This window comes from Carcharhinus amblyrhynchos, chromosome 3, assembly GCF_965287045.1.
Source record: "Carcharhinus amblyrhynchos chromosome 3, sCarAmb.v2.hapA, whole genome shotgun sequence".
Lineage (NCBI taxonomy): Eukaryota > Metazoa > Chordata > Chondrichthyes > Carcharhiniformes > Carcharhinidae > Carcharhinus > Carcharhinus amblyrhynchos.
Genome location: NC_137326.1, coordinates 138627512 through 138649051, shown reverse-complemented (window position 1 = coordinate 138649051; position 21540 = coordinate 138627512). Strand labels below are relative to the sequence as shown.

The 21540-nt window shown below is 41.6% G+C and overlaps 1 protein-coding gene across 3 annotated transcripts in view; it reads left to right on the top strand.

The window, feature by feature from the left end:
• abcf3 (ATP-binding cassette, sub-family F (GCN20), member 3) overlaps positions 1-21540 on the top strand; it is a 118007-nt gene that overhangs the window by 61025 nt on the left and 35442 nt on the right. For all 3 annotated transcript variants that reach the window (XM_080186097.1, XM_080186096.1, XM_080186098.1), the window contains 5 exons: positions 3826-3906; positions 9721-9780; positions 11401-11457; positions 16488-16510; positions 17427-17482. In XM_080186097.1, the coding sequence (XP_080042223.1) occupies positions 3826-3906; positions 9721-9780; positions 11401-11457; positions 16488-16510; positions 17427-17482 (277 nt within the window). The remainder of the gene's footprint in view (positions 1-3825; positions 3907-9720; positions 9781-11400; positions 11458-16487; positions 16511-17426; positions 17483-21540) is intronic.

The following is a 21540-nucleotide window of genomic DNA, read 5'->3' as shown; positions in this document are numbered from 1 at the left end:
TGAGGGGAGATCTCATTGAGACGTATAAGATGATGAATGGGATGGATAGGATAGAGGTGGAAAGACTCTTCCCGCTCAAAAAAGACAGTAGGACTAGGGGGCACAGCCTCAAGATAAAGGGGGGGCAGTTCAGAACGGAGTTGAGGAGGAACTTCTTCACTCAAAGGGTGGTGAATCTCTGGAATTCTCTGCCCGTTGAAGTGGTGGAGGCTGCCTCGCTAAATATTTTTAAGAAGCGGGTTGATGGGTTTTTGATAAGAGAGGGGATTAAGGGTTATGGGGAGAGGGCGGGAAAGTGGAACTGAGCCACGACAGATCAGCCATGATCTTATTGAATGGCGGGGCAGGCTCGAAGGGCCAGATGGCCTACTCCTGCTCCTATTTCTTATGTTCTTATGTTCTAAGAGAGAATGTCCATGGTGCATGGTCTTTAATTATATTGGCTGCTTTTCCGAGGCAGCGGCAAGTGTAGACAGAGTCAGTGGATGGGAGGTTTGCATGATGGACTGGACCACACTCACAATCTTTTGTAGTTCCCTGTAGTCTTGGGCAGAGCAGAAGCCACACCAAGCTGTGATACAACCAAAAAGAATGCTTTCTATGGTGCACCAATAAAAGTTGGTGAGAGACGTAGCTGACTTGCCAAATTTCCTTAGTCTTCTAAGAAAGTAGAGGCGTTTGTGAGCTTTCTTAACTATAGTGTTGGCATGTGAGTGCTGTCTTTAGATGAGGAGTGAAACCATGTTTCATGTCCATCTTTTTGTCCATATCCTTGGGTGGACATAAAAGATCTGACGTTACTATAAAAAGTATGGTATTTCTCCCCAATAGAAGCATAGAATACAAAAACAAGGAGTTGAGATGAAGCTTTATAAAAGGAGGTGGCAATAGCCTAGTGGTATTGTCGCTAGACTGTTAATCCAGAAATCTAGTTTATGTTTTGGGGATCCAGATTTGAATTCCACCAAGGCTGGTGATGAAATTTGAATTAAATTTAAAACAAAATCTGGAATTAAGAATCTACTGATGACCATGAAACCATTGTTGACCATTGTAAAAAGCCATCTGGTTCACTAAATGTCCTTTAGGGAAGAAACTGCCGCCCTTACCTAGTCTGGCCTACGTTGACTCCGACTCTCGGCTGCCCTTGGGCAACTGGGGATGAGCAGTAAATGTTGGTCATGCAGCGACACCCGTGTCCTGCGAGTGAATTTAAAAAAAACACTTGTTTGGCTTCAACAATAGTATTGTGTTATTGGGGAGGTGGTGATGTAGTTGTAATGTCACTTGACTAGTAATTCAGGGGTCTAGGCTAAGCATTGGGGACATGACTTCAAATCGCTCCATGGCAGCTGGTGGAATTTAAATTCAATTAATTAATAAATCCAGGAATAGAAAACTAGTTTCAATAATGGACATGAAACCATCATCCGTTATTGTCAAAACCCACTGGTTCACTAATGTCCTTTGAGGAAGGAAATCATCCATCCCTAACTGGTCTGGCTTACAGGACTTTTATTCATTCTCTGAAATGGCCTTGCAAGCCATTCATTTTACCAAGCCATCAGCATTGTGTGTGTATCTGCACTAAATGGACTACAATGGTTCAAGAAGGTAACTTATAACCTTCTGAAGGCAATTAGGGATGGGCCTCCCTAGCGACGCCTGAATACCACAAAATAATAAATAATATACAAAATATTTGGGAGCCACACTCTAGGAAGGTTGTAAGGCATTTGACTGTACATAAAATATTCATGAGGGTGATTCCAGGGATGAGGGACTTCTGTTACAAGGCTAGATTGGCGAAGCTGGATTGTTCTTAGAGAGGGAAAGATTAAGAGGAATGGTAGAGGTGCTCAAAATTATGAAGGGTCTGGACAGAGTAGAGAGAAACTATCCACATTGTCAGAAGGATGAAATACCAGACGTTACCAATTTAAGATAAAAGAAACAATAGCAACATGGAGAATGTTTTGTAATGCAGGGAATGTTTTGGGTCTGGAATACATCGCCCAAAAGTAGTGGAGGCAGATCCAATCTTGGCTTTCGAAAGATAATCAGGTAAGCATCTGAAGACAAGTAATTTGTAGGACTTCGTAGAAAGGGATGACAGAGAGATAGCATGGACACAGGCCAAATATCCTACCCAAAAACAGAAAATGCTGGAAAATTTCAGCAGGTCTGACAGCATCTCTTGGGAGAGAATAGAGCCAACATTTTGAGTCCAGATGACACTTGGTCAGAGAGGGCCAAATATCCTGCTGGGCAGGAACCATTTTACAATTGTATGATTCTGTGACTTTGCCATTATTTGTTAGGAGACTATGCTTGTTCGAGTTGGACTTTAATTGGGTGAAAGTTCATGTGGAACATAAATGTGTAGACTCTAACACTACATGATCAGAATTCTGCAGTGAAGTCTTCTGACACTGGATGACTGCTATGCCCAAGAAAAGTCTGATTAAAACAGAAAAGAGAGTGATTAGTGTAACCTGGCTTACTGGTTATATTTCAATCTTTTTTGACTTTGAGGTGAGTGTTAAAGCACTCACTGGACCATAATATGAGCTGTAAACAGGTTAATTAAGCTCTAAGTGTATTAGTTAACAGTAACATTGCTGCGCTAGGTTTACAATAGTTACAGATGTAACTCTGGAAGGTGGAAAGCTGCATCTGCTGCAGTGAATTTCAGTCAGCAAAAGTATTTCACCCAATCGTTCTTGTCTGCCAATTGTTTTATATCAATGATTAATTAATCGCTGCTGTAGCGTGTTATCCTAAAGGGATATGAAATGTTTTACTCCTGGTTTGATCAGTGCTTTTCAACTCTATCTGTCCAATACCTGGATGAGGAGAGCTCCATCAGGTTAAGGACTGCCTTAGTTTCTTTATTGGTCCATTGAATAATATTGAAGTGGGATTAGAAAGGCTACCTGGGTATCATCAGGCTGATGTGGATATGATGGGCCAAATGGCCACCTCCAGTGGTATAAATGGCCTCCTTTTGTGCTGTAAATGGCGTCCTTCTGTGTTAAGGCTCCCCTGAAGCTGTGGTGAGCTTTGTAGAACTTGGCAATTTGCCCAATTTTGCAAACTTCAGAGAAGCACATGAGTTGTAGGAAGCTATTGCAAATAGAAGAATGCCACCTTCCCAATTAGTTGGCAGTATGCAGTTTCAATATGCAGAACAGAAAATCCAAAATTCAAACTCTAGTTGAGTTCTGTTGGGTGCTAGTACTGATGTAAATGCCACCTGGGCAAGGGAAAAGCATACTAGCTTGGGCTTACTGCTGCAATGACTCCCTATTTATATATTCGTTCCTGGGCTGTGAACATCACTGGCTCGGCCAGCATTTATTGGTAGCGAGCTGCTGCCTTGCACTGCCGCGTTGTATAAAGTATAGGTGTATCCACAGAGCTGTTAAAAGGAGAACTACAGGATTTTGATGTGGCAGTGATGAAGAAATGGAGATACAGTTCCAAGTTGTGATGCTGTATGGCTCGAAGTTAATTAGTATGTGATAGTGTTGCCCTTTTTTTTCTGGGTAGTAGAAGTAGTTGGTTTGGAAGGTGCTGTCCTGGTGAGATGATCAGATGAGGTGGAATTGGGCTTGACTTTGAAGTGCCTACCAATGCTCTTAGATATGAAGCATACTCATTAAACAGAAGCATTTAGGGTATTTAGTGTGCCACATACTGTGTTGCAGCATAAGTTCTAGTGGCGAGAAATGGGTAAAGAAAAAGACATACATCACATTTGAGCACATCAGTGACATCAACCTGCAGGCTATAAACAACTGTTATTGTGACTTTCTGTTCTAGGAGTGATGGTACAGAGAGCGGCAGACTAACCGAAATTTACGCAAAGTTGGAGGAGATTGAGGCAGACAAGGCTCCAGCCAGGTGTGTTTCCAATTAATCCTTTGCCAATAATTTGTTTCACAGGTTGGGAAGAATGAGTAATGTATCATGGCACACTGCAGGTGAAGGAATGTTTCTGCCAAGGGAGCAGTAAAAACATCAGTGACCTGTGACCTTACGAGATGTAAAAATCAACCAAAGACTCGGCTGAGAAGTGTGTCTGTGTGTGTACGTGTATGTCTGTGTCTGTCTGTGTGAGTGCATGTGTGCATATGCGTTCATGTGTGTTGGGTGTTAAATGAGAATGGGATGGGAATTAATCAATCCCCCTCCTGCCCAGCACCCCCCTCAAGTCAGGTAGACTACTGACACTACATGTGAAGAATCAAGACTATTTGTGACTCCAGGAATTGGCACCTTTGCTTGATGGGTGAAGGAGCAAATGAGAACGTGTGGTGGAACAACAGGACAAGGTCACAAGAGCCTTTTGTGCCTATCAATCAGATTATAGCTGAAATATACCTCATAACTGCATTTATTCTCTTTATTTCTATATCAATTGACACCCTTACTCCAAAAATATACCAAAACCTCAAGCTCTATTGTTCCTCAGCTTTTTTTGTGCGTGAATCGCAAAAAGTTGGTTTGCAGGTGCAGCAGGTAATTAAGAAGGCAAATGAAACCTAGTCCTTCATTGCTAGAGGGATGGAGTTTAAACACAGGGAGGTTACGTTGCAGCTGTATAAGGTGGTGGTGAGGCCACACCTGAAGTACTGTGTACAGTTTTGGTCTCTTTGAGAAAAGATATACTGGCACTGGAGGGGGTGCAGAGGAGATTCACTAGGTTGATTCTGGAGTTGAGAGGGTTGGCTTATGAGGGGAGACTGAGTAGACTGGGGCTATGCTCATTGGAACATATAAGATTATGAAGGGAATAGATGAGATAGCAGCAGGGAAGTTGTTTGCACTGGTAGGTGAAACTAGAACTAGGGGCATAGCCTCAAAATAAGGGGAAGTAGATTTAGGACTGAGTTGAGGAGGAATCTCTTCACCCAAAGGGTTGTGAATCTGTGAAATTCCCTGCCCAGTGAAGCAGTTGAGGCTATCTCATTGAATGTTTTTAAGGCAAAGATAGATGGATTTTTGAACAATAACCCTTGTGCATGAGTCGCAAAAACCCAGTCTGCAGGTGCAACAGGTGATCAAGAAGGGAATGGAATGCTGGCCTTTATAGCGAGGGGGATAGAATGTAAAAGTAGGGAGATCTTGCTGCAACTGTACAGGGTACTGGTGAGGCTGCAGCTGGAGTAGTGTGTGCAGTTTTGGTCGCCGCACTTGCGCAAGGATATATTGGCCTTGGAGGGAGTGCAGAGGAGGTTCACTAGGCTGATACCAGAGATGAGGGGGTTGGACTATGAAGAGAGACTAAATAGACTGGGTCTGTACTCGTTGGAGTTTAGAAGGATGAGGGGGGATCTTATAGAGACGTAGAAGATAATGAAAGGGATCGATAGGGTAGAAGTAGAGAGATTCTTCCTGCTTAGAAAGGATAGCAGGACTAGAGGGCACAGCCTCAAGATAAGGAGGGGGGCAGTTTAGATCGGAGTTGAGGAGGAACTTCTTCACTCAAAAGGTGGTGAATCTCTGGAATTCTCTGCCCGTTGAAGTGGTGGAAGCTACCTTGCTAAATATATTTAAGTCATGGGTAGATAGGTTTTTGACAGACAAGGGAATTAAGGGTTATGGGGAGAAAGCGGGAAAGTGGAACTGATCCACTTCAGATCAGCCATGATCTTATTGAATGGCGGGGCAGGCTCGAAGGGCTGGATAGCCTACTCCTGCTCCTATTTCTTATGTAACAATAAAGGAATTAAGGGTTATGGTGAGTGGGTGGGGAAGTGGAGCTGAGTCCGTGAAAAGATCAGCCATTGATTTTATTGAATGGCGAAGCGGGCTCGAGGGGCAGATGGCCGACTCCTGCTCCTAGTTCTTATATTCTTAAGTTTTCAAAGGAAACCTACCATTAGTGTTTATTTGGGTAAAGTGCCTCCTGATTTTGCCTCCTAAATGGCCTAAGTTTAACATTATTTCCCCTCCATCTTTATTTCCCCTATCAAAAGAACCAGTTTTTCCTGTATCTACACCAACAAATCCGTTTAATGTTTTAGACACCTCGGTTATGTCACCCTTCATCCTTCTCAACTCGAGAAATAAGGCAAGTTCATCCAGCACGTAACTAGAATTGAACCCCTTCAGTACAAGTTCAGTTGGATCTATGCTGCATCATCTCCATATCAAAGTATCTTTCCTGAGCTTGATGCTCAGAACTGAACAGCAGATAGGGCTCTATCAAGGGCTTCCTATAACAGTTGCATAATTATCCACCAATTAGTGGAAAGGGTGTAGCAGAACACATTTGTGAAGAAATTACAGAGTGCAAAAATTATAAACAACTTGTAACGGGCAACATCTAAATATAGACTGGGATAGTACTTGTGTAGAGGGCAGAAGGGTATAAGAGCTCCTAGAGTGAGTTCAGGAAACTTTTCTTTAGTACTTTTCCATTCCAGTAGGGAAGGAGGCGTTGCCAAAGGTCGCTCTTGGAAATGAGGTGGGCCAAATGGAGCAAGAGTCAGTTGGAGAATGTTTAGGAAAGACTGATCATTGTATCATATATTTTAGCTTGATTATGGGAAAGGATAGTAGGCAGTCCAGAGTAAGAACAATTCACTGAGGGAAAGCCATCATCAATGGGGTAAGAGTGGATCTGGGCTGAATACATCGGAATCAAAGCTTGGCAGGAAAAACAGTAGCTGATCAATGGGCTACCTTCAAAGATATGATGATTTGGGGACAGTCAATGTATATTCCCTTGATGGGGCAAGATGGGGAAACAAATCCACAACTCCTGGGTGATAGAAGATGAGATTAAGATGAAGAGAAAGTGTGCTTCTGTCAGGTGTCTGGTCGAAAATACAATTGAAAACAGCTGAATGTGGAAGGTTCACAGAAGGGGTGAAGAAGCAAAGAGGGAGTATGAAAAGAGACTGGCAGCCAATATAAAAGGAATCACAAAGTCTTCAATAGGTGCATAAATAGTAAAAATAATGATTAAATGGCTCCCAAAACTGTGGAACTCTCTACCACACAATGGTGTGGAGGCCAAGTCACATTTAAGAAAGTAGTAGATAGATTTCTTGACTTAAAAGGTGTCAAGGAGTGTAGGAAGCGGGACTATGGCATTGAGATGGAGGATCAGCATGTTCACATTGAATGGCAGGGTGGACTCGATGGGCTGAATGGCCTACTCCTATTTTCCACATTCCTGAAAATCCAAGGATACAATATCCTTTGACTCCCATCATTAATTTTATTAATAGTATCCCCAAAAATACTCCAATGGGATCATCAAACATGATTTCCCATTCATAAACCCATGTTGGCTCTGCCCAGTTGAATCATTATATTTAAGTGCCCATTTGTCAGATTCTCTTGAATAGATTCCTGCATTTTCCCTACTACTGATATAAAGTTAAAATGTCCAAAGTTTCCTGTATATTCTCTCCCTTCTCAGTCTGTAGGGAGTTTGCACATTCTCCCCATGTCTGCATGGGTTTCCCCTGGGTGCTCCAGTTTCCTCCCGCAGTCCGAAAGACGTGTTGATTAGGTGCTTTGACCATGATAAAACCTCCCTCAGTATAACCTAACAGGTACTGGAGTGTGGCGACTCAGAGATTTTCACAATAATTTCATTGTATTGTAATGTAAACCTACTTGAAACATTAATAAATAAACTAAACTTAAATATTGGGGTGACATATGATACCTTCCGGTCTGCAGGAATAAATGCCGAAAACGTACAATATTGCAAGATGATTACCAATGCATCCACTATCTCCATAACTAACTCTTTCAACGTTTGGTATGTAGATCATCAGGTCCTGGGACTTATCAATCCTGAGACATGAATGTCTCTAATACAACCTTTTTTAATTTCTGACAATTCATTCTCCCTAGTCACTTTGACCTCTAATTCTGAGAGATACAAAATAATCATTTAGCTTCTCTGCTGTTTCTCTGTGCCCCATTATAAAGCCTTTTGACTCTGCCTGTAATGGAACCACATTTATCTTACCTAAGCTCCCTTCAGAAAGCTCGGGTAACTTTTACAGTCCATTTTTATGTTTTTGCTAGCTTGCATTCATGTTCACCAGTTTCCTTGTTCTCCTTTGCTGAACTCTCAAATCCTCCCAACCCTCAGGTTTGCAATTATTTCTGCCAATTTGATAGGCTGTTTCTTTTAAATTTATACAACCTTTAGCTTCCTTTGTTTGCCATGGTGGACTGATTTCTTGGCCTTAAAGAAATGTATAGTTGCTGTAAACTAATCATTCCTTAAAGACTATCCATTGCTTATGCGCAGTCATATCTTTGAATGTATTTTCCCAATCCACCTCAGCCAATTTAACCCTCAATGCCCTCATCATTTCCTTTGTTCTTATTTGCACCCTGCCTTTGGATTGAACTCTCTCGTTTTCAAACATAATATGAAGTTCCATCATATTATTGTCGCTCTTCCCTAAAGATTCTTTTACAACAAAACTATTGATGAGCCCTTTCTCAAATGATACAAGACCTAAGGTAGCCTGTTCTCAGTCAATTCCTCAACATACTGCTCTAGGAAGCTATCCCTAACACGCTCAAGAAACTTGGCCTCCATAGTATTACTGCTCATTCGGTTTAACTAGTCTATATACAGATTGAAGTCACCCATGATTACTGTATTACTCAGGCTACATGTTTTTCTAATCTGATCAATATGTTCAGCTAAACTTAGATGCTCCTTTTTGAATATGAGCAGGCAATTCTGATGTCCTGCATGAGCTTTTGTCCAAAGCAAGAGATCTTGTGCTACCTTCTAAAGAAAGAAGGCTTGCATTTATATGGCACCTTTTAAACTTTCAGTTTATCCCAAATGTTTTATAGCCAATGACACATTTTTTGAAGAGCGGCCTCTGTTGTGATGTAGGAAATACAATAACCAATTTGAACACCAGCAAACTCCCACCATCATGACCAGGTCATTTGTTTTACGTGTATTGATTGAGGGATAAATATTAGCCAAGACATTGGGGAGAACTTCCCTATTCATCTCAAAGTAATGCCATAGGTTCTTCCTGAGAGCGCAAACATCTCATCCAAAATGCAGCACCTCCTACAGTGTGACGCTCCCTTGGTACTACTCTGTAAGCGTCAGGTTGGATTGTGTTCAAATTTCTGAAGTGGCACTGGAACACTCGCTTGAGTGGGAGTGCCACCCACCGATCCATCGTGAACATTCCTAATTATCTAAACTCCAGCTTAAAGAATAACAGTTTTGGTGAAGTATGGGGAAGGATGTTGGCATCATTAATGTTGTTTGTTCTGATGTCAATGCCAATGTATCTTTGTAAAATTGGTAGTTTTGCAACTGATCTACAGATGTAACTTCTGTTCTACTCATGACAGTGATTTCAGCAAAGCTTTCTGAGAGGTTTGTATAATCCTGGAGAAATCAGGCTTTTCAGGGCAAAATGTTAACACGTTTCAGTACTCAGTGCAATTGAGAATGCTGCAAACGTTTAGGGATTCTTATGATAGCTTGGCTGTTTGGATTGCAGTGTGTGGAGAGTTGACCTTGCCCTAGAACTGTTTTGCCCTAAACCATAGAACGTAGATGATTTTATCCCCCTTCATCATCTTCCTCAGGACACGTTTATGTGTCTCATGTGTTCTCCTGCTTTCATCTCTCGCTCACTTTCGTTCCATTACAAAAATTTATATTTGTCTGAATTGATGGGATCTTTCTCTTTTTAGAGCCTCGGTTATTCTGGCTGGTTTGGGGTTCAGTTCCAAGATGCAACAACAGATGACCAGGTGAGATGTTGCACATAAAGAGCTTCCTTTGAGTCAGCTGCTGATTTAATATTTGTTGTAATTTTGTGCAAACAGCATATTATCAGTGAGAACAGACACCACAAGGCTGTATAAGGAGCAGAATCAATGCTGATCTTGGTTAATTATTGCCTGTTTCTATCTCTGATGCAACCTCTTCCCTGTTTTGTTAATGCTTACAGCAATTCTGTAGCAGTCATTTCCACAACGTAAAAAGAAAGATTTACATTTCTATAACCCCTTTCATCACCCCAAGGATGTCCTAAAGTAATTTATAATTCATAAAGTACCTTCGAATTGTAATTGCTTGTGATGTACTGCCAGAATGTAAGAGATTCAAATTTTGATACCACTCAGTCACAGCAAATTTTTTCTGGCACATAACAGTTTATAGGCTGTAACTTACAATTAAAAGTTATCATTTATCATGGGTTAAGTTACTGGACAGAATTTTGCTTATTGTGTGCGTCTTGTTGAACTTCTTTAGCAAGATTGATGTTCAGTTCCAGCCAATGTTAAGTGCACCCACACAAGCTAGGTGCCACCTTGTCTTCTAACTCTGTACTGTTCCTTAAAATTCCTTCCCCAGTTTTCTTGAGTATTATTACCCAGTGAATCGAATCACCCTTTTCCACATAGGGTCCTTTGCTCTGGTCAGACCCTCTGTATTGTAGATATCCCACTTCTCCTTGTCCTACTGAACATCTTGCAGAGGCATCCTTTTTTTCAGGCTTCCCTCCATTTGTCACCAAGTTACCCAACCCTGTGCACAATTTAGCAATTTGTCAGGAACAGTGGTAGTGGCCACTCCAGTTTCCAATTTTAAACAGTCATAAGCACTTTTATAATTGTATTCAACATCTTGAGGAAAAGTAATTCTTCTTGTATTGCATGGCATTGATTTTGCGTTAATTGTTTCATTTAGCTTGTACATTTTAGCTTGTATTTACAAGCTATAGCCAATGACGTATTTTTTGAAGAGCGGTCTCTGTTGTGATGTAGGAAATACAATAACAAATTTGAACACCAGCAAACTCCCACCATCATGACCAGGTCATTTGTTTTACGTGTATTGATTGAGGGATGAATATTAGCCAAGACTTTGGGGGAAACTTACCTATTCATCTCAAAGTAATGCCATAGGTTTGGAAATAGATTAAAGACAAGAAAGCTCTTCCCATCCCCTGGCTGTCAGTTTTACATTTATTAAATTAATTGATTGGGAATTGCTATGATCTGTAAAAGATCAATGCGACTGACACTTCCTTGAGAGCACTGTCCTGTTTGAGCTGTAAGGTCTGTTCAAACATGCATTTTAAATTTTAAAATTACTCAGATTATTACATTTCTAAACTAACTGGAGTTTTAAAACCTCTAAAGACAGAGTCCTATCCTTACAACAGTATATCAGCAAATTAACCAATATTAGGTAATAATCCATGACCTTGGAGTAAGAAATGTTAAATTTCTCTCTCTCCAAAGTTCCTTCAAGTAATTAGTAAGTTCCATTTCACTTGTGCAGTCCTGGCCTTTTTAATTATCTTGAAATTATTGTTAAGTTTCTTTTGAAGTCCCAATATGAACTTGGTGTTTATTTTTCAGGGAGTTCTCTGGAGGTTGGAGGATGAGGCTGGCTTTGGCCAGGGCGCTGTTTGCCAAGTAAGTAACTGATTTATCATGGTCCCCAGTTTGTGTTTGTTTTAAAACCAAGAGAGCCAACTAGCTTGAATATATCAAGCACTGAGCTTTGAAAGAAAGGCAGATAAATTAAGTTAGGGGACAGACGAGCCTTGATCTCGTTTGAATGGCTGAATAGTCTGCTCTGTTCCTGTGTTATCCTTAACCTCGCTACAATTGAGAATAATTTCGAATTCATTTTCTTATGTCCAAATTTTTTATGAAATCAGTGAAAGTTTGATCCTGGGAATGAGTTCAAAGAGGAAAGCTTTCCAGTTACATTATAGAGTGAGCTGTATCCAAGCTGCAAATGCTAAAACATAGAACCGTGCAACAAAGGAAAAGGCTATTCAGCCCATCAATTCTTTGTCAGCTCTTTTGAAGAGCCATCCATCAGTCTGTTGCCATGCTCGTTCCCTATATTCTTACCATTTTTCCTCCTCCAAGTATCTGTCCAATTGCCTCCAGAAAACCACCAAGGAATCTGTAGCCACCATCTTCCTATCGGGCAGTGCTTTCCACTCATTGTATAAAAATGTATAACCCCGGTTCTTTTGCCAATGATTTAGAATCTGGTTGCTCTGGTTATCAATCCTTCAGCTACTGGAAGCCGTTTCTCTATATTTGCTTGACCTAAGCCTTTCATGATTTTAAACACTTCTGCTTTAAAGAGAACAATGTGTTTTTCCAGTCTATCCCTGCAATAATAATCCCTCACCCTTGGACCCATTCTGTACCATTTATAAAGTGCCTCTCCTCCTTAAAGTGTAATGCCTAGAATTGAAAACCATACTCCAGCTAGAGCCACTTATTGTTTTCTATGGATTTAGCCCAATCCTTGGCTTTTGTACTCAAAGTATAGACCTTTATAAAACCTAAGGTCTCATCTGTTATTAACACTCTGTTAACGTGTCCTGCCAACTTTAAAGGTTTGTGCATAAGTACCTCCAGGTTTCTCTCCCCGGTCCCCTTTAAAATTTATAATTTCGTTTATATTGTCTCTCCTATTTTTCCTTTCAGAATGCATCACCTGACACTTTTTTTTTTGCATGGAGTTTCATCTACAATGTGACTGCCCATTCCTCATTGTGTTTACTACACCACAGTGGCACGGCAGTTAACACTGCTGCCTCATAGTGCCAGGGACCCGGTTTGATTCCTGGCTTGGGTCACTGTTTGTGTGGAGTTTGTGCAATATTCTACCCTCAAGTCTACTTTATTAATGTATTATAAGAACATTATTCAAATACTGAACCTTGAGGGACATTGCTGGATGGATACCTCACTCCAGCCCAAGCACAGCCATTTATCACAATTCTCTGGCTTCTATAAGTGCTATCCATACCTCAGGATCTTTTATTTCAATGCAAGAATGCTTTCTGGTGCATCTGTAAAAGTTGGTGAGAATCGTAGCTGACATGCCAAATTTCCACACCAGTTCATTTCTGTACTCTGTCTCGTCATTGTTTGAGACTGTTTGAGAGTGGGACTTTGAAACCAAAATATTGCAACTCAGAGGAAAGAGTGCTACTAACAGCGTTACAGCTGACATATAAGGCCTGATATGCCTGAAGGAGTATTGAATTAGGCCACATGGGTTGAACTGAGAAACAAAAAAGGGGGAAATCGCATTGTTGAGAATATGCTAGAGGTCCCAAACAGTCAGACAGAGATGGAGGGGTAATAATAGTGGAAGAGTTCAGCTACCTTAATATTAACTGGGATAAAAGCAGGATCTAAAGATGCAACATTCTTAAAATGCATTCAGCAGAACCTTTTAATCAGCACACAGCAAGCCCAAAGGAAAGAGTAGTTCTGGACAATGAAACTGGTCAGGTGGCGGGGAATTCACTGGGAAAGAGTGTTAATAGTAGTGCACGTAATCAAGTTAAATTTAGCATCAGTGGGGGAGCTGATAAAGACAGACCAAAAGTAAACATTGAAAGGCCAATTTTACTCAATGTGATTTGGCAAAAGTGGGCGGGAAACAGCCCCTTGACGTTAATTATGTTTCTGAGCAGTGCAAGCATTTCGAGAGGAAACCGGTATCAGCACTTACAAAGGGTGAGATTCACAAATCTGAACTCCTCCTCTATATCAAGGCCCATACAGTGTAAAGTGAGGAATAAAAAAGCAAGTTTATATTAGAGGTTAGATGAGCCTGTATATCTGGTCCCTGAGGCCTGTCTGTTGAGAAGCGTGTGGCCAATGTGATTGTAGCCTTGATCCCACTTTCCTGTCTACCCCCATACCTTTTGACTCCCCTGTCAATCATGAATCCACAAAACTCGGTGTTAAAAATATTCAAATGACCCTACCTGCACTGATGTCAGGAACAGAATGCCTTTCTCGTTTTAATTTTCTGCTTATCTTCGTGTCAACAGCAAATTTAATAACTATGCATTCGATCCCTTCACCCAGTTCATTTGTGTAAATGGAGGCCCCAGCACTGGTCCCAGTGGCTCTTCATTAGTTAAAGCTTGCCAACCTGAAAATTACCCATTTCTTCCCTACTCTCTGCTTTGGGTTAACTCTACTTGTTTGGTGATCACTCACTAATGAGTATGATTGTCCACCTTATTGGTAATGGGTTCTGTGTAACCAAAGAGCCCGATCGTAGAGCTGCATTTTTAACCACACCATTGCTGGGTATTTCTGGGAGGTGGGTTCAGTCCTTGGACTCCAGATCACTGCGATTCCTTTCCCAGGCCACCTCTTGCTGTTGGGTAGAATTGTGCCCAAAAGCCCTGACCTTATTCAAGAATTTATCCAGACTTCCAGTTACCACGATTCACAAACAGCCTCAGTGAAACCAAAACCATTTTATCTAAACTCAAATATATAACTGATATATATATTCAATTTAAGCATTATATATTGTTCATGACAGTAGCAACTTTTAGCAAGGCTTTTGATAAGGTCCCACATTCCTAACAGGTCAAAACAGTTCTGTCCAGAAAATTCTAAAGATGTGCAGGCTAGATGAATTAGTTATGTAAGTGTGAGGGGTTGCAGGAATAAGGCCAGTAGGGTAGTCTTGGTCAGATGCTCTTTTGGGGAATAGGTATAGACTAAATGAGCTGAATGCTGCCTTCTGCACTGCAGGGATTCTATAGTTAAAGGTCATGAAATCCAATTGGCAAATTGGATCCAAAATTGCCTCAGTGGCAGGAAGCAATGGGTGCTGTCTAACTTATAATTAAGACTAAATACTTAGACTGTATAAGTCCATCTGCAGCTCACTACCTGAAGGGGTAGAAACCCACATTGCTTTTAAGGCTACTTGGATATGAGCTTGAAGCACTCTAATTTACGGTGTGACAGATCAAAAACGGGAAGGTGAGATTAAACTGGATAATCTCCTAATGGCTTATGCAAACACAATGGACAAAATGGCTTCATGCTGTGTTGTGTATTTTCTATGTTTAGTTGTACAAAATTCCAGTTAAACACTGTCAGGATCCATACTCTTCCTTTATTCTTTCATGGGATGTGGGTGTCACTGCTAGGCCAGCATTGAGGGGCTTGCCACATCACTTCAGAGAGCAGTTGAAAGTCAACCACGTTACTGTGTCTGGAGTTGACAGTTACATGTTCACCATTACTGAGGCTAGCTTTCAATTCCAGATTTAGTGAATTAATTTAAATTTCACCGGCTGTGGTGGTGGGATATGAAAACATGTCCCCAGGCCGCTGGATTACTACACCAGTGTGTTGAGATGGCGGCACGGACTCGTTGGGCCGAAGGGCCTGTTTCCCGGGCTGATTATGTTCTTTTATATGACCACAACTCCACCATCTCACTCCAGTTACATTCATGTACAGGTTATATTGATGGACCAAATCTAGAATGGCAAGTTCAAGTCTCTCAGAAAATAGTTTGTGAATTTGAATCCAGCTCACTCATGTTCTTCCAGGAATGAATCCTGACTTTCTTACCAGATTTAGTTTCAATGTGAATCCAATCCTGCACAGGGTGTGGCTCAAGACTGAAGAAACACAAAGGAAAACCAACCTTGTTTCTCCTGCCTAGTTATTAACAGTAGGAGTATAGTGCTGAATTAGATCTGCAGTGGATATGCAAGCACATGGATTAGGAGAAGGAATGGTCATTCAGCCCCTTCAGCCAATTCTATCCTTCAATTCAATCTTGGCTGATTATCAACTTTAACAGCGCTTTCTTGAGCTATCCCCAGATTCTCATTATCATTAATATCTAGAAATCTATTCTTCTCTGTCTGAACGTATTCAAGCTTCTACAACTGTCTGGGGTAGGTAATTCCAAAGATTGACTATCCTCTGAGTGAAGAAATCCCTTCTCATCTCAGCCCTAAATGGTTTGCCCTTATTCTGAAATAATTTCCCATGTTACTGGAGCCCCCAGCCCGGGGAAATTTCCATTCTGGATCTGTCCTGTCCAGCCATTTGCATCTTGCCAATCTCAAAATGACCCATTTTAAACCTACTCTAGTTTCTTTTAGCTAACTAATGCTCTATTCTTGCTAATATATTTCCCCTGACAGCATGAGCTCTTTCTTTATATAGTAACCTTACTTTACTAAGTGCTTTCTGGAAATCCAAGCACAAGACATCCACAGGTTCCTATTTATCCATGTTACTTGTTACTTCCTCGAAGCTCTCCAACCAGCCAGCTGTATAACAGGGCCTCTGGCAACAGAAAGTATTTTGAGCTCTGTGCTGCTCGACGGTACGTGAAATGACACAATCTTGGATCTTTGTGATCATATATTTTAATAGTTCACTCAATGCCTCAAACTCACTCCGCCTTTTTTTTGTTTTGTGCTTTTGTTCACAATCCCCTTCAGTGTCTGAAGGTGCTGAATCTGGGGGTTTTGTCGGTCTGGGGTTTTTACAGAGAGTTGTAGCTTTGCTGGTTGTTTTGTTTCAGATTTGGGCCCAACCTTCACTGGAGTGAGCAATTTGAACTTCATTCGAACAATTAACTGATGGTTGTTTGTGAATTATATTTTCTCTCTCTTTTTCTCTTTCAGGCCTGATCTTCTATTACTAGATGGTAAGTTGACTGTAATGGTATTAGTATCAGGAGTGCTACAATACACTTGTAATGAATTGGATTAAGTGCCTTATATAGTTAGTGTTGTATGACCTTAAGAGTTGGTCTACTTCACCAAAGTGTGAAGCAGAAGTGGCTTAAAATCTTAATAGCGAGGAAAACTACTTTATGATGTAAAGACACATTCATTTAAGTTACCATAATGGTAGAACACATGTATCTGTAGCCCTTGTACTCATGATGTAGAGATGACGGCGTTGGACTGGGGTAAACAGAATAAGAAGTCTTACAACACCAGGTTAGAGTCCAACCAGTTTATTTGATAGTAATCTCACAAGCTTTCGGAAACGGTGTTCCTTCGTCAGGTGTGTGGAAGGTTCTGATCAGAGACAGGCATATAAAGACACACACAGTTTACAGAATACTGATTAGAATGCAAGTCTTTGCAGCTAACCTGCTATTCAAGTCTTAAAGATGCAGACAACGTGAGTGGAGATAGCACATTGGTGTGAGACTGAAATCACTTATGGGCCCAGACTGGGTAATGTCAGCAGGTTTCCTTCCGAAAAGTAGACAGTCAGAAATGTAATTTCAAGGACAGGACCTGATACTCATAACTAGCCCAGGCTACACGTGACTCCAGTCTCACATAAGGGTTGGCTTTTAATTTTCCTGCAATGCCCAACTCGCAAACCTTTTTGAAAAGTCTTGTGTTATAGCCATGCACAATCAATCCCCTCTGAAATATTTGAGGGTGAAGAACAAATGAACTGGACGTGAATATATTTGGCAGAGAGGTATTGTTTGTGTGCCATCTGCAAGCCCTGAGTAATCTTGTGCTGTTAACTTTGTTTTATTTGTGAAATACTTCAGTGATGCCAATAAACTTCACCCAAATCACTTCTTGTGTTTTTAGAACCTACAAACATGTTGGACGTGCGAGCCATCCTGTGGCTGGAAAATTACCTACAGGTCAGTCCTTGCTCTGTCCCAGGATTGAAAGCTATTCCATTCTTCTTCCAAGCCCTCCGGCACTGAGTATGCTGTGTTGAAAATAAAACATTGCATTCTTTATGATTCATTATTATAGCAATTCTTGAATTTCCCTGCAGTTTTCAAAATATGTTGTAGACATCCACACACCACCCCTCCAAATAAAGTTATTTAGCATAGAATGTGGGAGGCCAGCCAGGAGTATTGGAATAGTCAGGTCCAAAGGATAACAATGGCCAAGGTGAAGGTTTCAGCAGCAAATGAACTGATTTGATGAGAAGTTGGATGATGTAACAGAGATCGAAATAGGCAGACGTAATGAATGTGCAGATTTGTTGATGGAAGTCTCAACTTGAGATCAAATATTAATCTGCATATTGACTGGATGACCCAAGTCAGATGTGGTGGGCTTGAGGAAGAGTTCTTGGAATGCTGTAGGGATAGTTTCCTTGAACAGTGTGTGACGGAACCGACGAGGGAGCGAGCTATCTTAGACCTGGTGCTGTGTAACGAGGCAGGTAGAATTAGGGATCCTCTTGGGACGAGTGACCATAGTATGGTTGAATTTCTGATGCAGATGGAGGATGAGAAAGTAGGGTCCCGAACCTGTGTCCTCTGTTTGAACAGAGGGGAGTATGATAAGATGAGAGTGGAATTGGCGAATGTAGATTGGGGGCATAGATTGGTTTGGTTGGTAGGACGGCTGAGGAACAGTGGAGGATTTTTAAGATCTTTTTCGGTACTCAGCAGAAATATATTCCAATGGTAAGGAAGGATCGTAGGAGAAGGGATAATCAGCCGTGGTTATCAAAGGAAATAAAGGAGAGTTAAAATAAAAGCTGATGCGTTCAGAGCAGCTAAAAATAGTGGGCGATTACAAAATTGGGAAAGGTTTCAAAAAAAAACAAAGAATGACTAAGAAAGTGATAAAGAAAGAGTATGAAGCTAAACTAGCTCTAAATATAAAAAATGTTAGTAAAAGTTTTTACAAATATATAAAGAAGAAAAGACTGGCTAGAGTGAATGTTGGACCCTTGGAGGACAAGAGGGGGGATTTAGCGGTGGGAGATGAGGAAATGGCTGAGGCTTTAAATAAGTTTTTTGTGTTGGTCTTCACGGAGGAGGACACAAATGGTTTGCCGAATATTAAAGATAGAAGGATGGTAGGAGATGCGGTCCTTAATGCGATTACTTTCACGAGAGAGGTAGTGCTTGATAGACTAACGGACTGAAGGTAGACAAGTCCCCGGGACCAGATGGAATGCATCCCAGGGTTCTGAAAGAAATGGCAGAGAGGATAGCGGATGCCTTAGTAATTATTTATCAAAATTCGCTGGACTCGCTAGGGAATTTTACACGCGGGGCAGGCTCGAAGGGCTAGATGGCCTACTCCTGCTCCTATTTCTTATGTTCACAAACCACCCCCCCCACCCCGCCTGCCTTCCCCCCAAGGACATTGGGTCCAGTCCTGCCCAGGTGCAGACCATCCGATTTATACTGGTCCCATCTCCCCCTAGAACGAGTTCCAGTGTCCCAGAATTTGAATCCCTGCCTCTTGCACCATTCCTCAAACCACATATTTGCTATCTTGGCTACTCTGACTAGCACGTGTCACTGGTCACAATCCTGAGACTACTACCTTTGAGGTCCTACTTTTTAGTTCAACTCCTGACTCCCTGCATTCAGCTTGTAGGACGTCATTCCATTTTTTATTGATATTGTTGGTGCTTATCTGCACCACGACAGCTGGCTGTTTGCCATCCCACTCCAGAATGTCTTGCAGCCGTTCCAAGACCTGCTTGGTTCTTTTACCAGGAAAGCATAGGATCCTGGAGTCTTGTTTACATCTGCAGAAACAGCTGTCTATTCCCCTTACAATTGAATCCTCTATCACGATAGCTCTGCCACTCTTTTTCCTGCCCTCCTATGTAGCAGAGCCAGCCACAGTGCCATGAACCTGGCTGCTGGCACCTTCCCCTGGTGATCCATCTCCCCCAGCAGTATCCAGAAAGTGTTTTGGATGAAGATGACCACAGACCTGCACTGCCTTCCTACTCTTCCAATCATGGTCACCCATTCCCTATCTCCCTCAGTAATTTTTATCTGCGATGTGACCAACTCACTGAACATTCTATCCACGACTTCCTCAGCATCGTAAATGCTCTAAAGTGAATCCATCCGAGTTTCCAAAGCCGTCAAGCGATCTAACAGGAGCTGCAGCTGGACACACTCCTTGTACGGGAAGGAGCCAGGGACACTGGAAGAATCCATGAATTCCCACATTGCACAAGAGGAACATGACATGGGTCTGGCATCTCCTGCCATGATTTAACCGTTAAGTTAATTTGCAATAACAATGCCATGACAGAAAAAAGAGAGGAAAAACTACTTGTCTATCACCAGCCAACCACTTTCCTGCAGGCTGTGATGGTAAGATTTGATTTCTTTCCAACTCTAGTTTGCTCTCGTGTCTCCCTAACAGGAGCCTCTCAGCTCCTTCTGAAGGTGAGCACCTCTTTCCCCTCAGCACTGAATTCCTATTCAGCTCCAAATTCCTAATATTCTCACTCTGGCTGAATCTGACTCAGGCTGTAGTCTCACTCCCACTGGTCCCTGATCCTCTGACCGTAGACTCTTGTGCAGCCTCTGAGTGAACATAAGAAATAGGAGCAGGAGTAGGCCATCCGGCCCCTCGAGCCTGTCCCGCCATTCAATAAGATCATGGCTGATCTGCCGTGGCTCAGTTCCACATTCCCGCCCTCTCCCCATAACCCCTAATCCCCTCTCTTATCAAAAACCCATCAACCCGCGTCTTAAAAATATTTAGCGAGGTAGCCTCCGCCACTTCAACGGGCAGAGAATTCCAGAGATTCACGACCCTTTGAGTGCCTTCAATTACTCAGGCCTTTTAATCTTAAATTCTCTCCCTATACTTCACCTTGCCTCACCTTCAGTACCATCTCCAAACCCACCTCCATCCAAGCTTTTGATCATTTTTCTTAACATCTTGTAGGCTGGATATCCCTTTTCTTCTTTGATGCCTGTATGAATGTTTTTTTTCTGCGTTAAGCACACTGTATAAATGTAAGCTGCTGTTCTTTTGGAGCTAATGTGTATTTGTTTGAAAGAAAGGCATGCATTTATATTGCAGTTTCTCATGCCTGTAATGTTTGAAGGCTTCACATACACAATCAACTGCTCTGAAGTTCAGTGACAATAGGAAAAATAAGCAGACATTTTACATAAAACCAGCTGCTGCAAGAAAGGCAATTTATTTTTCTGGCATTTGTTGAAGGAGGATAATTTATGAATAATTCTGACTGCATCATGGAACTTTAACTGTCTGCTGTAATAGACAAATGGGGTATCGGTTCCCTGCCTCATCTGAAGGCTGGCATCCCTAACAATGTAACACTGCACTGAAGTCTCTCAAAGTGGGATCCACAGCCAGCCTTACGACAGGCTGACAGAAGCAGTCAGCGAGCGGAGTGTGACAGGAAGAAAAATGAAATGTTATAATTGCAAAGTGTAAATTTTGCACTGGTACTCGCTGTGTTCATGCTGTTGGATTAAAAAAACCATTTCATTATCTGACATGCTCTTGAGGATATATATGGCTGTTATTGGAGAATGATGTATTAGGTAATTTGATTGTGACAGGAGTGAGACCCTGAACCAAGTCTACACAATTATGTGCTGAATATGCAAAGCAGACATTAACAAGAGCAGTGAAGTTGAATGAAGTAAGCTGGCATTGTCATGTTAAGCCTTTGCCGTGTTGTCGGTTCTATTTTCTGCTATGCCGCTCATTGCTATTTGACACACACCCCACTCCCTACCACCCTTTGTATAAATAAAATTCATTTCCTCTTGTGGACAGGTCAGTTAGCAGGGGTCACAGAATTAAGGTGATTTGTAGAAGGATTAAAGTGGGCATGAGGATAAACTTCACCCACAGGGTGGTGGGTTTCTGGAATTTGCTGTCTGGTTTGGTGGTGGAGGCAGAACCATCGAACCATTTAAAAGGTCCCAGTTTT